Genomic DNA, 16,039 nt, shown 5'->3' on the forward strand with positions numbered 1-16,039 from the left:
AACTAAATTAGAACTGTTTTAAAACCTCTGCTTTAGAATCGCGAGACGCCGCAGCAGCTGAAGTTTGTCCCTTTGGTGTTTCCGTAGCTGTGGCTGTCACCAGCATCATGGCGAGCTCCAGTAGAGTAGCGATGGACGGGGACTTCATGAGACATGCTGAATATACACCAAAATCCACCGTGCAGAGTGAGACAGATATTGACAAACGCTTTGTGAGTAAATATCGTGCTGGAGAGTCTGGAGCAGTTACACTGTTTTACTATAATGGCTGAAACACCTGTGTCATAAGAGCTCCATCTGTGCTCATCATCACAGTGACCTTGCTGATCACTTCTGAAACTCAATCATTTATATTAACACTTTTACCTTTTTCTTTTCAAAGTGTGTTATATTATTAGCCGAATACTTACTGTGAACTGATGTATTAATGAAAGTAGCTCAATATTGGTTGTTGGAAGATGGGAAATAATTATTAGCCATGCAGTATTACTCATTGTGAATTTGTGAAGCATACATTCTCAGTTTTTGTACATCATCCATTGTGAGTTTATAACAAACACTTTATGGCCCTCTAGAAGTTCTAAGTACAAGCTAATTGAATACCTTGTCGATCCATAAAAGAAGATAAAAAAGTTAAACATGGAGCTTTTCGAGTCAACCTTGTCAAAGTCGTGTTTAAAGATTAAATAGCTTCAAAAATGTGAAGTTTAAATGCCACATACTCCTTATGGATACAAATTGTTTGTTCTGTGGTTGTTAGGGCATTGCTAGGCAATTTCTAGGATGTTCTAGATAGGTAGGTAGGTAAACTGTCAGATAGATTTAACATCCATCAAATAGATAGACCGATACCACTGACAGACAGTGTATCATAGATATATATATAGATAGATAGATAGATAGATAGATAGATAGATAGATAGATAAACTGATAAACCGTCAGATAGATAAACAATCAGATAGATAGATACATATAGATAGATAGATAGATAGATAGATAGATAGATAGATAGACTGAGAGATAGATAGATTGATTGTAGGGCTGCATAACGATTAATCGCAACTAATCGTTAGCAGAATAAAAGTTTTTTTTTACATCATATATGTGTGTGTACTGTGTAAAATAATTCTGTATTTATAAATACACACACATGCATGTATATATTTTAAAAATATTTACATGTTTATATACATTTAAATATTTAAATATAATTTTTATGATATATAATTATAAATACTTAATATATAAATATATTTTTTTCTTAAATATATACATGCATGTTTGTGTATCTATCAATACATAATTATTATACACAGTACACACGCATATATGATGTAAACACCAACTTTTATTCTGCAAACGATTAGTTGCGATTAATCGTTATGCAGCCCTAATTGATTGATACACGCAAGATAGATAGATAGATAGATAGATAGATAGATAGATAGATAGATAGATAGATAGATGTGAACCAATCAACTTCAAAGAACATCGTGTTATAGAGCAGTGGTGGCATGGAACTCGCTCCCGTTATTTTTGGTTTCAGCGAGTCAGTTAGTTTTTCAAAAAGATTGAGATTGTATTTATTTACTTGGGAGTAACTGTAATTATGTAATTAATAACGACTGTATGAGCTATGGCAATTGAAATGTGATTTTTTATTTTATTTTATATTATACCCAGAGAGTGGTAATATTTTGTACATAGAAGATCTTATATTGTTATATTGTTATGTTTAGTGTGTGTGTGTGTGTGTGTGTGTGTGTGTGTGTGTGTGTGTGTGTGTGTGTGTGTGTGTGTGTGTGTGCGTGTGAGTCTTAGATGATGTTGTGTGCACTTCTGTATTTGTCTTCATTGTTGTACAGCTTTGACGTTAATATTTTTGTAAAAATAGTTAAGACCCCAGGAAGAATAGCTGCTGCTTAATGGAGCAGCTAATGGGGATCTAAATAATAAACAAATAAACAAAAATAGATAGATAGATAGATAGATAGATAGATAGATAGATAGATAGATAGATAGATAGATAGATAGACGGATGCATAGATAGACCGTCAGAAGAATGAAGCTTAAAGGGCTTGTGTATTTACATTTTAGCTGTTTAACATTTGCATTAATTCATGAATAATCATGTAATGATGATGATGCATGAGTCAGACTCTGAACATTCAGTCTATGGGATTTTGGATTATCAGCTACTCTCCTAGAACAGTTTGATGGTCTGTGGTGAGTTTGGTGGACGTCATTTTAAATCTCTGAAGAGTGAGAAATTTCCAGTGGAAGTATAGTCGATGGAAGTTTTTGAATTGTTGATCATCTACTATGGGAAAACCATGTAATGTCTAGCCAATATAATTATTTGGCAACATTTAAAATGCTTCTCTACAAATACTGGTCGTGTGTTTGTTAATTGTCATAGTGATAAAATGTTTGTGTGTTTCAGGCCGGCACTCTGATGGCAGTGGGACTGGGTGTTGCTGCGGCAGGGTTTGCAGGTGAGCACAACCGCGTTGACCCCAGTGTATGCACTCATTTGGAGACTCCTTTGTCATTAAACCACGTGTTGCACAGTCACATGGAGAAGCTACATGCATTCATATAATATGTGTGGTATAACTTAGTGGTTAAAGCTCTGGGATGGGAACCAAAGGTTAACTGGTTCAAACTGATGATTGATTACCATTGTGCTTTTGAGGAAGTTTTTAACCTCAGGTTACTCCAGGGGAGACTGGATTGCCTGGATTTTATTGCCTGGATTGCTTGCAATAAGTATTTTCAAGCTGTTGACAGCATTAGCTACATGACAAATTAGAGGCCATTCACCCAGAACACGTTTTTATTGGGGTAAAAAGGTCAGTGAACCAAAAAAAAAAAAAGAGAAGCGTTTTTAATAACTTATTTTAAAGGATTAGTTAACTTCAAAATGAACATTCTGTTATCATTTACTCACCCTCAAGTTGTTTCAAAACTGTATGAATTTCTTTTTTCTGCTGAACATAAAATTATATATTTTGAATAATGTCGGTAACCAAACAGCTGGTTTAGCCCATTGACTTCCATAGTATTTTTTTCCTACTTCAATGGGGTCCATCAACTGTCTGGTTACCCGACATTCTTCATAATATATTTTTTTATGTTCAGCAGAAGAAAGAAATTAAGATGAATTTCATACATTGCATTTAATCTCATGCATTTCATCATATATAATGAAAGAGTAACAATAGTTGTGTCATAGCCTGAGCTGCAAGATTTCTCTGTATAAAAATCCACACATATGCACAACTGGTAAATGAGAGGTGTGTTATCTTCTGGGTCTATATAAAAGGGTCTAAAAGTGTTTATTGTGTTTACTAGTTTTGAGGATGGCTCACTTGCAGAGGTGTTATAAAACACACAAGAAGATACACAATATTAATTTATGATGACATATTTTTAAGAAATCTTCAATGACAAAAGTAGACTGGAAAAAATATTCTTTTTTGCAATAGTCATATAATACAAAACAATATGGTAATAAGAGCAGACCTAAGTGAACAATAGCCTTTACAATTAATTGTAATACACATACTTAAAATACACATACATTACCATACCAGACTTTTGACATTTTTTTTGTAACTTGCATTTGAAGGCTGATGTTTTTTTGTGATCGTTTTTTTTTTTTTTTTTTTTTTTTGCTGCTGCTTTTGTTTTTATTAACTTTAACTTGTTGTATTTTCCGGTGGATTGTGGTTTTATGTACAGCGCTTTGAGAAGCTGCTTTTAAAGGCGCTCTATAAAATAAAGTGTATTATTATTCAAATTTAGAACACCTCCATTTTTCCTGTTTTTATTGAAATTTATGCAGTTTAATGTATCAATTTACTCTGAAATGAAAGCACAGAACATAAAAACAATTGGACGTAAAAAAAGAAAGAAATCATGCAATCATTTTGTTTAGCACAATTACCAGTAAATCTAAATCAACATTTTCGACTCATCAGAGTAGCCACCTTTCCAGATATAATCAAATCTTTTTTGGAAAGTTCTTCCCAACACAGTTGCAAAAGTTCCCACAAACTTGTGTTGCACTTGTATGTTGCTTTGCTTTCATCTTTCTGTCCAGTTAATCCCAAACCAACTCAATGGGGTTTAAGTTTGGAGACTGTGCTGGCTATTCCATGAATTAAAGCCTACCATCTTTTCTTTTCTTCTAAGGTAGTTCTGACATTGCCTGGAAGTATGTTTTGGGTCATTATCTCGCTGTAGGATGAACCCCTGATCAAATATACCAGAGGGTGACAATTGGTGTCACATAATTAATTCAAATAAAGTATCAATAGCAAATAATCATATGGTTTTACTTAACAACACTGTTAAATACATAGATATACTATAAACAATAATCAACTTCTGTATATTGCGTATTATAACAAATGCATGCAGTGCCGTCAATGGCCTGTAAGTGTTGTTGTTACACTTTACAGCACGATCAAATCCTTATTTAATATTAGTCAAACAACATTTAATTTAAATGTCTACTTAATCTTTATTATGTGGCCACTTCTTTATGATAGAAATGCAACAGCCCCGGTAATTTCTTGAATAAGAACATGTGGACATCAAAACATGCAAACTCAGATCGAGGGTTTTGCATATTTAGAAACACATTGATGTATTCTCATGTCTATAAAAGATTGTTACAAATTTGATGAAATGGCGCACATTGCGTACCCAGATGAACGTTTTAAGCAACAGCATATGCAGAGATGGAGTTTGTTAACCAATCTTCTCCACGCATGTAAATTATAACTGTGCAACAGTGCATATTTATTTAATTGAATCAAAGCATTTGTGCTTCACAATAGCAATATGCTTTATTTTTTTTTAAATAAAGTCTTAATATCGGTCTTAATATCATAAAGCCTTTTAAATAAAGACGAAAAATGCTACCTATGAATGTCACTTCAGTTCTACTTTCTGAGTAAGTTGTAAAAGACACAAATCAACTCTCAATTTTGTGAGACCGCTTTCACCTAGATGAGAATTATTGTCATGTTTTAATATCACCACACCCATACACACTTGGTGTTTTATGCTAATTATTATTAACAATCATTTTAAATAGTCAAAATGTGTGTTGTTAATTAGGCAGACATTTTTTATAAGTTCTCCTGTGTGCGTACAATATGAAATAATATGCCCAATTAGTAGTGATGAGCCCCAGTTTTTTTTTTACTATCCCGATTTATTCCGTGTTTGAATAAATCAGTTGAGTGAATAATTAAATGACTAAAGCCCGGGACACACCAAACCGACGCCAAAGAACTAGCGCTGATGAAAGCCGACTGTGTTTTCGCCTTGCGTCTGGGAAAAAAGCTGCACTTGAACACACGGAGAGAACTACAGCCGACTGTCAGCTAGAATGCGCGGTCTTCGCTTGCGTGTAAACTAGACAACTGTTTATTTCTGCAATACATACAACTGTCTATGTATTCGTTTTGAATATCAATCCTGCTAAACACTTTCTTTATTCCACTCCGCTCGTGTTAATATTGAAGTATTAGCCAAGGAACACTCCGGTAAGATGACGTAACATTAGAATAGCCTTCTATCTGTACTGTTTTGACTTCTTTGCTATTATTCTAAGCTGAAGAGCCAATCAGAGTTCTCTCTCTCACCGACGGCCCGATGCCGATTCAACATGTCGAATCGGCTGAAAAAAAATACCCGAGGACCAATTTCAGCGAACTGTGAAGAACACACTGAGAAAACTTAGTCGGGCGACACACAAGAACTGCCCGACGCCCGACCGTTGGCTTGGTGTGTTCCGGGCTTAACTCAAAAAGACACTTGTTGTTTCTATCATGAATGAATCGATGTGATTGAATGAATTAGTGAAAACTTCCCAGAGATTGACAGTCTGACAGGAGTTATACTAAGAGTGAAAAGTCTCAGTGCTGTTGGCCTGAATATCAGCACTCTTGAAATGTCGTGTTGGCGAAAGTTTTGCGTTTGCGTTCTGGCGCAGAGTATGTTTCTAGGCAGGATGTTTGCAAGCTAAAATCCCTCGTGTTGTGGTTCGCAGCGGGATAGTAGCCATTGTATAATGTGATAAAAGTTTTTTCCTCTTTTGTCTTTTTAAAATATTTAGCTAAACTTTCCTCTTGTATGTTAAAGCTGACCACAGATATTTATGATGTGATTCTAAAGGATTGGAAGCACTCGAGATGATGGCGGCGTTGATGAGGGAGATGGTTAAGCCGCTCTTACCGTGAGTGTTTGTTCAAGCCCCCAGATGAAGCTCGCCCTGGTTAATGAGGTCAATGTGGCCTCTGGCATTAGAGAAATCAAAGTCTTTAAATGGCCGCATGTGGCCAAATAATTAAAGCGACTTTGTCATCACCCTGTTTACGTTTGATTCTTTTCTGGCAGGTGTCTCTGCCGTCCTCCCTACTGCTGCTTGGATAGTTCATCATTGCTAGTCGCCAAGTCTTCCACCCATAGCTGTGTGAGGTCAGGATAGAATAGCACTTGTGGTCGCTTTGAGGAAGGGGGCTAATTCCCATTTCAGTACATCGAGGGGGCAGCACTTCTGCCAAAAGCTGAGGTGGTGTGTGGTCTGATTCGCTCAGAGGCAGGGCTTTGGATTACAGTGGAGAGAGCCTCAAACGCTTTTTTTTTTTTTTTTTTTTGCTGAGAAGCAAAATAACGTTTTCCTCTCAACAATAAACTCCTCAGAATTTGATGAAATGAAAATCCTGAAATGTTCCCATAATGTATTACTTTATGTATTTCTTCACCTACAATTTGGTTGCATTAAAACGAGCCGCTTAACGGCCTTTCTCAGCTTTTTTATTGAATGCTGGATGTTCAGAGGCATTATATGTTCATTTCATTGAGTGCTGCTGACTTGCAGTGTGTTGCTTCACAGTTGAACCACAACCGCTGGCAGTTCACCAGCACCCTGACCAAGTAAATACCAAGGGAAGTTGAAAGGCGTCCTCACCTTTAACACATATTGAATAAGACTAAAATGTGGTTTTGTCCTTGGTTTCACCCGTAAACCAACTTTGTTAACCCTGGAAATTAACTCTGTAAATCGTCTGCTATCAAGTGGCACACTTTTCAACCCATCAATCCTTTTTTTCTCTTATTACATTGGCTTTTAGGTCGATATGCATTCCATTTATGGAGGCCTCTGGGTCAGGTTATCACGGAAGCTGCCAAGAAGTTACCCACTACGGTAAGTGTCAGAAACAAACCAACTATTTTTTAGCATGCACAAGCGAATGATTTTGCTGTGGGATTGCTCTCGAACACCCTATGAATCAATATTCCCATTTGAAAAAATCCAGCATAACATATTCATTTTTTAAACACAGATTCTGTTTCAGAAAGCGATGATTTGTGGGAATGAAATTTGGATATTTCCATGTTCATTTCCACATCTTGAGGCACTTGTTTTTGCGTGCGTTTTTGGCATGTTAAACCTCCTGCTGTAGGGCGCAGGACTGATTCATCGTGTCTTACTGGCCCTTGCCATAGTTCACGCTGTGCGTCTGGTTTTTGATGGAGTCTATAAACCTGATTTGTCCAGGTTTTTCTTAATCTCTAGGGATGTGTGGTTGGGGCTGGTTCCCAGCGCTTTGACTCAACCTGTCCACCTGTGTACTCTCTGAAACTTCTATAATCTCAGTGGCTTTCGCAGATTCGCGACTGACTACTCTTGTAATAGATCATTATTAGAGTTATTAATCAAATGATTTCATTTTTCTGTGAATCACGTAACGGATGAGTGTGATTAAGTGACATGTTTTGGGCTGAGATTGGACTGAACATTCTGGCCTCCCTCGCCCTCTAAAACGTACACATGTTTTTACTCAGTTGTGAACTCTGCCCGAAATCCTGCAGGAAGTATGATTTCTGAAGGAGCCACAGACCGATGTTATCCCGTTATGGCATCTTTAGTAAAGAGAGATAGTTCAGCGAAAAACAGAGACATTGTTTACTCAACATCAATCAGTACATGAGTACCAAACCAGTGCGCTGTTATTTTTGCCGTAGAACACAAAAGTTGACATTTTTGAAGAGTCTTTTCAAAGCTCTTGCCTATTGAACCACAGTTTATATGATCCGGACTGTTCAGGTCCAGAAATGAGTTTTTCCTCATACAACCCTATTTTAATGCTTAAGAATACATGTAATCATATAGACCACTTTTATGATGCATTAATGGGGTATTTTTTATTTTGTTAGGCCCTTTTGTTCTTTGGTAAACGGCTCATATAGTGCTTTAGCTGTGTAAAGATTCTTCATAGTTTATTTTTTTGTTTTAATTAATAGACAACAACATATGGGTTTTGAATGATGTAGAGAAAAATAATGTATTATTTAATTTAAAAAAATTTCAGGTGAAATGCTCCTTAAAATTATAAGTATGTGCTGAAAATACGGAATAGGGCTTTTCACACTGTGCTTAACCCCAGGTTATCATCGTGCTAAACCCCACTTTTAACCCCTCATTGCAGTGCCAAACTTGTGCAGTGTGAAACGATGCGGTATTATAATGTTATGACTAGATGCTTAGCAACAGACAGCCAATCGTGTGGCACATAATCACATGCTTTGGACAGTCAGTCAGCTTTTGAGGGGAAAAATGGCAAATGGCGATGGAAAACGTGCCAATTGGAGTGCAGAAGTTATTTTTTACTTTTATTGTCCAAAAAGTCTATTCAGGAAAAACTTGATAGCTTAGTTTATATACATATAAAATGTAATAATAGCATGCGGACACACAATGCTATTAGCCTTTATGTAAAGATTGTGTGCGGTATTCGCCCAGTCAATGGCATTGACACCGCAAATAAGAACGTAACCCAGTGTTCAGGAATGTAAAGTGTGAAACGTCTTAAGAATACCGCAGATTAATTGTTAACCCCGGGTTATGAGCAGTGTGAAACATGAAGCAGGATAACCCATTTACTGGGTTTAGAATGAGGCAGGGTTAAACATTTCAAGCGTGAAAAGCCCTAATGTGTGAAAGTCCCAAGGGGAAAAATCTATGAAGAAAATGGAAACCGAAACATTCTCATTCTTTACTGTAACAAAATCTTGAATTTGACTGAAGAATACAGCCTAAACCTCCTCTAAACACATGCAACTTCATTATCATGATCTTAACACTCACATTTGAGCCGTTTGATGCGTTCACGTCATAATTACTGTAATTATTAGATGACAACCTGGGATGTTCTTCTCAGACCTTTTCACGTCATTGGACTCTGAATTATGCATAGTTCTATGAAAACACAAATTAATCTGTGTAATTTGAGTAATCAGTTGACACAACCACAATATAGCAAGTGATGGAAATGCCTTGTTAATAAACATATTTTAAAGGGCACCTATTATTACTGTAAGCTGGATCACGAGAGCAGTTGTACTGATCAATCCTCGAGTAACAACGAGAGTAAATGAAGACTGCTATGTTCATTCTAACATCCAAAAAACAAAACACCTCAATCGCTTTCGGAGACGTTCTTCAGCTGCTCCAGCGTCGAAACAATGGCGGACTGTGTCCAGCTCACTCAGGGCGGGTCTATGCTCAAACTGCAGTGTCATCAACAGTCGTGGGCGGGGCTTGTGCAATTCTACGTCACATTGCATTGATTCTGAGACACTGCTTATGATTTATGGGGATTTAAAAAAAAAAAAACACTGGTTGGATTTTTATCATTATAGGGTGGTTGTGTACACACACTGCCAACACACATTTATGTTCAAACACCATTTTGCATAATAGGTGCCCTTTAATGTTTATTTTATGGTACATTCAGTGCGATCAACAGTAAACAGTAAAAATCTTTTGTACATATTCAGATTATTCTTACATTATTGATTAAATATTATAAGACATTAACAATAGTGATATCAAAAATATAATAAAATGACTGCATTTTACTACAATGACTGCGTTTTACCGCTGAAGCCGCTGCCATTTTGAGTGTTTGCTGTTGATGTTGCAGCGATCAGGCGGTACAAGTCGGGACTCTCAGAAAATTAGCGAATTGAAAACTACGAGTTCAACGAGGACGTGATCGCTTTTCAAGTCAGTAATTACGGCAATTCTGGCGTGAACGCACCTTTAGTTTTGGAATTTGGATAATTATGGGGTCAATCTTCTCAAATCCCTAAAATCTCCATTTTCACATAATACGGTGAAAGCGCTGATCATGAGGCTTTTAGCTGAGCCAAAACAACGTGGTTGCCATCAATATTGAGTATGATTATACATCATTGTGCAACGTTATGGGTTCAGTACTATACTATTCACAGCATTTGAGGCGTAATGTTGATTACTAAATTAATTGTGACTCTTATGTTTGTGTTAAAGCACTTAGAGGAGTTATTCAGTTAAACCCTGTTTATAACTTGATATGTATAGTTGGTGAAATAATTTTCAGCTGGGACCACTTTTCCGGGTGAAGGAAATTCTGATTACGGATTACCGACGTAATGTCTGTGCTGTTCAGATGCCTCCGTCGTGTCTCATTGTGTGTATCATGACAACCAAATTAAAAGACTGCATGGTATAACTTTACAAGTGATTCTATCATCCAAGTTTCATGTCAGTAAGGTTGAAGTATTGTGACACTTTGAATACTGTATGTATGTTAACTGCCTGCCCTTGTCTTTTTCAATTCTAACTGTTTAAAACTGAGGAAAGCGTCTTTTTTCTCTCCTAGTAATCAACAATATGCCACAGATATGCTGTTGATAGGGCTTAACTTTGAATCTGGACCGTTGCTTTCAACATTTTTCTTTTCTTTCCTAGTCATTTTCTGCATACTACAAAGGTGGATTTGAGCAGAAGATGACCAGACGGGAAGCCAGCCTTGTTCTCGGGATCAGGTAATTGTGGGCCGTGGGCTAAACAAAGCCCTAAATCACTGCAATTCCTCTTGCTGAATTCTCTCATTATGAGTTGTCATGGAAGAAAACAAAGGTGTTTTACAGTATATACACACACACACACTGCATCACTAAACTTCCCAGAAGAGCTTGCGGTTAAGTCTGGGGGCAATTCTTTTGGTTTGAAGTCGGTCGTCATCTACTGTCGTCACAGCTTTGATCCTGTAACGTCTAATGGGAAGAATTCTCAGCTGTGTCTCTTTTTAATTTATAATCTGCTTTTCGGTGGACCACCCTCCTCATCCTCGGAGGGTATATTTCTTTAGAAATTTCCCTTCAACAGAAGTTCACATGGTCCCAGACCAGGTGTGACTCACAGCATGCCAGCATCACATCCTGTGTGGCGTAGCTTGCGTCATTTCTTTGTGTTGTCAGTCAAACTGGACTAATGTTTTCATAGAACTGAACCAGACTGTGTCCAATATTTCTTGGACGTGACAATATGAACTCGGTCAACCGCGTTCATGCTCATAAAACGGTACTGATTTGGGTTAATAGTTTTTATTATTCTCTTGTCATCCGTCTTCAGCTTTACTTTGGTGTCTGTCACTCACGGCTGAAATAACTGACCTCAGTGATGTTATACTATTTGCACTGATATACTTTGATCTCTCTACGCCCATCATAAATTCAGCTAGCTTGTTGGGTCATTTGTGGTTTTTAAAGGTATAGTTCACCTAAAAATAAAAATTTTGACATTTTTGTTAATCCATATACTACTGTTCAAAAGTTTCAGGTCAGTTTTTTTGGATGCATTATATTGATTGTGACAGTAAAGACATTTAAAATGTTTCGAAAGATTTATATTTCTATTTGAAATATTTCTATTGATCAAAGAATTAAAAAAAAAAAAATAATAATAATTAAGCAGCACAACATTGATTTATGATAGGAAACGTGCCTTGAGCAGCAAATCAGCATATTCAAATGATTTCTAAAGGATCATGTGACTGACGATTGGAGTAACGCTGCTAAAAATTCAGCTTTGACATCATAGGAATAAATTACGATTTATTTATTCAATTCAAGTATTTATATATATATATATATATAGTGATAAGAAAACGAATGACACATTCTTTAACAAACTTAAAGGGGGGGTACAATGGTGTTTCATGTATTCAGAGTTGTTTGCAGTGTTAAAGAGATGGATTCTCATGCTAATAATGGCCAAAGTTTGAAAAGTTATTTTGAACGAATAACAGAGAATTTCTGGGCTGAAAATCATACTTCCGGATTGCAACACGTTTCGGCTGGTTTTTTTCTATCGTAGATCTAATGACGTAGACCAGAGTGGAACTCCTTATATGAGCATTGCTCTCGGAAAAGCGCGTTCACGCACACGTCGACCAGAGGAGAGAAAGACCGCGCTCATCGACATCATATATCTCTATATAATATATATGCATCGACGCGCTACTACCGGAAATCATCATCAGCAGCGCTAAATAGGAATGGTTGATGTCAAGAATGTCTCCAAAAAAGTGTGTTTTGGGATGTGAGGGAAAGTTTACCTTGTTCAGCTTCCCAAAGAACCCAGTGTTACTGGAACAGTGGATGCAGTTTGTATTTCCGGTACAGCAAAGGAGTGTGGCAAGTGCGGTTTTGTGTTCTTGTCATTTCAGTGACGAATGTTTTATTAACAAGACCCAGGTCGTCGCTGGATTTGCAAACCAAATACTATATATATATAGTAATATGGCATACCGCACCACGATCGATAATAAGCAAACCTTCCCGGGCGCTCCCGCTTGACTCTATAGCTCCGCCCACGCCCAGAATCAAGGACCTCGGCTTTTTCCGGTTAGAATCGGAAAGCTGTATTTTTATTTTATAAATATGATGAAACTAAAGACTTTTTGGAGATATGAAGGACGCACTATTACTCTATAGGTACTCAAGATTAACATGAGATTGACTGAAACTAAGTATTTTACCCCCCCTTTAATAGTTGAATAAGCAGATGATTTTATTCAAATACTTTTATTCAGCAAAGATGCATGAAGGAATGATGCTGAAAATTCAGCTTTTCTTTCAAACTCCATAAAAAAAATATATATATACGGTATATATATATATATATATAGAGATATATTATCCTAGTCATGCTCATGTTTTCTTTGAGATATATATATATACACACACACATTAGGATGATCAAAGAAAACATGAGCATTACTAGGATTTAAAAAAAACTATATAATAGTATTATTATTATATATATATTTTTTAATCCTAGTCATGCTCATGTTTTCTTTGAACATCCTTATGTTCATTGCTGTTCCGACTTTAAATGAGTTTGAGGTCACAGTTTAGTCTCTCGAGTGCCACACATTTCTGCAAATGCAGTTTTGCCTGACAGATTGGTCATCACATTCTGGAAGCCTCCACTCCTCACAGTGTTTTAATCAGTTGCTCAGGCCCCTCTCAGACGCCCACTCCTGCATATGATGCAGAGACTTGAGAGGAGGCTTGATAGGACTGAACGCTTGTGTGTAAGCATTAATGTATCTTTTAATCATCACTTCTGGCTGTTTAGCCGTGACTCAGAGCCAAACCCTGAAAGCTGTAGGCTGGAAAGAAATGTATTCATCTTTCGGCAAGGATACAGTGTGAAGCCAAATAACCTAAAACCACCTGTCCTCACACCATAACTCAATGCTTCATATAGATTAAAAGATCAATTTAATAAATACAGAAATTTGAATCCTTTAAAAAGAAACATTACTATAGTCAAGTCAAGTCACCTTTATTTATATAGCGCTTTTCACAATGCAGATCGTTTCAAAGCAGCATTACAGAGATAACAGGAAAATAATCCTACAAAGTTTGTTTCCAGAAGAAAATAGCGTCACAGTCCAGCTTAAGTAAATTAGTAAGTCATTTTTGTTGTAAAAAAGGTATTAATTATTAATTTACTATACTACTGACTGACTGAAGAGGTACATTATATTTATTTATTTAAAGGGGTCATGACATGGTTTTTTTTATTTTATTATTATGTTCCCTTAGGTGCAATTATAGTTTTACTATAGTTTTTTTTACAAAAAACTTTTAAAATGTAGTGATTTATGACCTTTTCCCACCCTGTTTCTCATCCTCTGATTCAAACAGTCTGTTTTGGGGGTGTTTCCCCTTTAAGAGTTCAGTGTTAACGCCCACTGTTATGATTGGCTAACGTCAGTGCCCATGCATCAATTATTAACGCCCCCAGCCAGAACGTTTGCGGATTCGGCGTAACTGTTTAATAGCGGGTGATGCATGCGAAGCGATGGCTCTTGCAATGATAAAACCTTATTATGTTTGAGCCAGAATCAGATGAGGAATCAGAGGAAAATGAACCATCACCACAACAACGAAGACTGGATCAGCCCGTGTCCACATGGAAAGTGAAACTATTTTGAATTAATAAAAAAAAAATTAACCCGAGACACTTGAAAACGGATTATTGTTGCATAATTATCCTATAGCTTCATTTGCTAACAGTTTAACATTATTTAACTAATTCCAATGAAATGATAGGGTGTACCACGGACAAAAATGCATGCACAGACAGGCCATCTTTGAAGATGCAGCATTGATAAAGGCAACATTTTTAATTTTCTATCACATGTAACGTTAGGCCTACTAGAAAGGCGACATATTTTCAAGATTCTCTTATACAAATGTGTTTATATTAGCCATGGTAAAAAGTAAGTTTGCGTCGTCGTTATTGAGCCCATAGTCGGCACGGACTTATCTTTGAGCAACAGTTTTCTGGCAAAGCCAGCATCATATTGGGATTTTTTCCTCAAAAACAGAACACTGCCGTGACTGGGACGTCCGCAAAAAATAAAGTGCATCCATTTTTCCCTGACGACTGGATCTTTCAGCGTATTTAAAAAGTAGTTTAAAGTTTTAAATACATTACTTACAGTTTGCGTCGTCGTTGTTGAGCCCAGAATAGACGGCACGGACTTATCTTTGAGCAACAGTTTTCTGGCAAAGCTCAAAACAGTCATCCTTAAAATGTATAGAACAAACGCTTAAACTAACACTGCCGTGACTGAGACGTCCGCAAAAAATAAAGTGCATCCATTTTTCCCTGCCGACTGGATCTTTCGCAGCGTATTCAAAGATGTAGTTTGTCCACAGCCAGGAACAGCACATCTGCGGCGTCGTAATCTCCCTGTACACAGACCCACTCGCTCTCCGTCGACTGAACACTTGTGAGGCGCGCGGCGCGCGGGCGCGACAATGATACGAAATGAGCGTAGTTGTCTTGCGCTTAAAGCGTAGTTGTCTTGTTCTGGAGGCGGTCATATGCAAACGCTGGTACGTCACTTCGTACCGTGACGTCACTTCTTACCATGGATCCAGAACGAGCTGTATTTAGAGCTTGATTAAATAAATGATTCGTTTATAATGGGGAGGACGTCTTAAGCTATGAAACTTGCAGGACGTTTTAATGGTACAAAGACCTCTTATATACCAAAAGATCAAGGCAAATTTGGTTTCTCATGTCATGACCCCTTTAAATGTGCTTGAATGTGTCAGAAATGGTTTGGGATTTTAAGTAAGTCTTATTATATCTAGCACAAAAAAAAAAAAAAAAAAATTCATTAGATGGAGATAAAAATCATCATAGATTCAACTCATTGAAATAAATACTAGATTTGTCAATATTCATTATACATATCTAATATGTATATCTGTTTTTTCTTTATCATTTTATAAAATATTATTCAATTTAATTTCAATTCATGATTTAAAATGTAGTTAAAATATCAAGTCAATATTGTTTTTTAAATCGAATACAGTCATGTTTAATACTGTTTATTTAATTAAAATAAATTATTTTAGATCCACATTTTAAATTGAATTTAAAAAAATGCCATTTTGTCAAATGCTTTTCTTTATCCGTTTGTCGAGTTAAGAAATGTCCCCAAACTCAGACCATACCTTATTTTTTTCAGTTCTGTTGCTTGTTTGGCCCACTAAATTGGGGAATTTCAGGGAATGTACAGATTGAGTCTTTCCAGTTGATGTGTGCAGTGATGAAGACAGACCACACATGTTGATGATTTGTGTAAAAAAACAATCTGG

The 16,039-nt window shown here is 36.6% G+C and overlaps 1 protein-coding gene across 3 annotated transcripts in view; it reads left to right on the plus strand.

Moving 5' to 3' along the window:
* dnajc15 (DnaJ (Hsp40) homolog, subfamily C, member 15) overlaps positions 1-16,039 on the plus strand; it is a 30,502-nt gene that overhangs the window by 1,653 nt on the left and 12,810 nt on the right. For 2 of the 3 annotated variants that reach the window (XM_079619573.1, XM_079619575.1), the window contains exons 2-5: positions 88-212; positions 2,445-2,496; positions 7,153-7,226; positions 10,818-10,894. In XM_079619573.1, the coding sequence (XP_079475699.1) occupies positions 108-212; positions 2,445-2,496; positions 7,153-7,226; positions 10,818-10,894 (308 nt within the window). In that variant the 5' untranslated portion in view covers positions 88-107. Of the gene's footprint in view, positions 1-36; positions 213-2,444; positions 2,497-7,152; positions 7,227-10,817; positions 10,895-16,039 lie in introns of all 3 variants that reach the window. The other variant, XM_079619574.1, reaches the window with a different exon arrangement.

The sequence above is a fragment of the Phoxinus phoxinus genome (genome assembly GCF_949152265.1).
Source record: "Phoxinus phoxinus genome assembly, chromosome: 7".
Taxonomy (NCBI): Eukaryota; Metazoa; Chordata; class Actinopteri; order Cypriniformes; family Leuciscidae; genus Phoxinus; species Phoxinus phoxinus.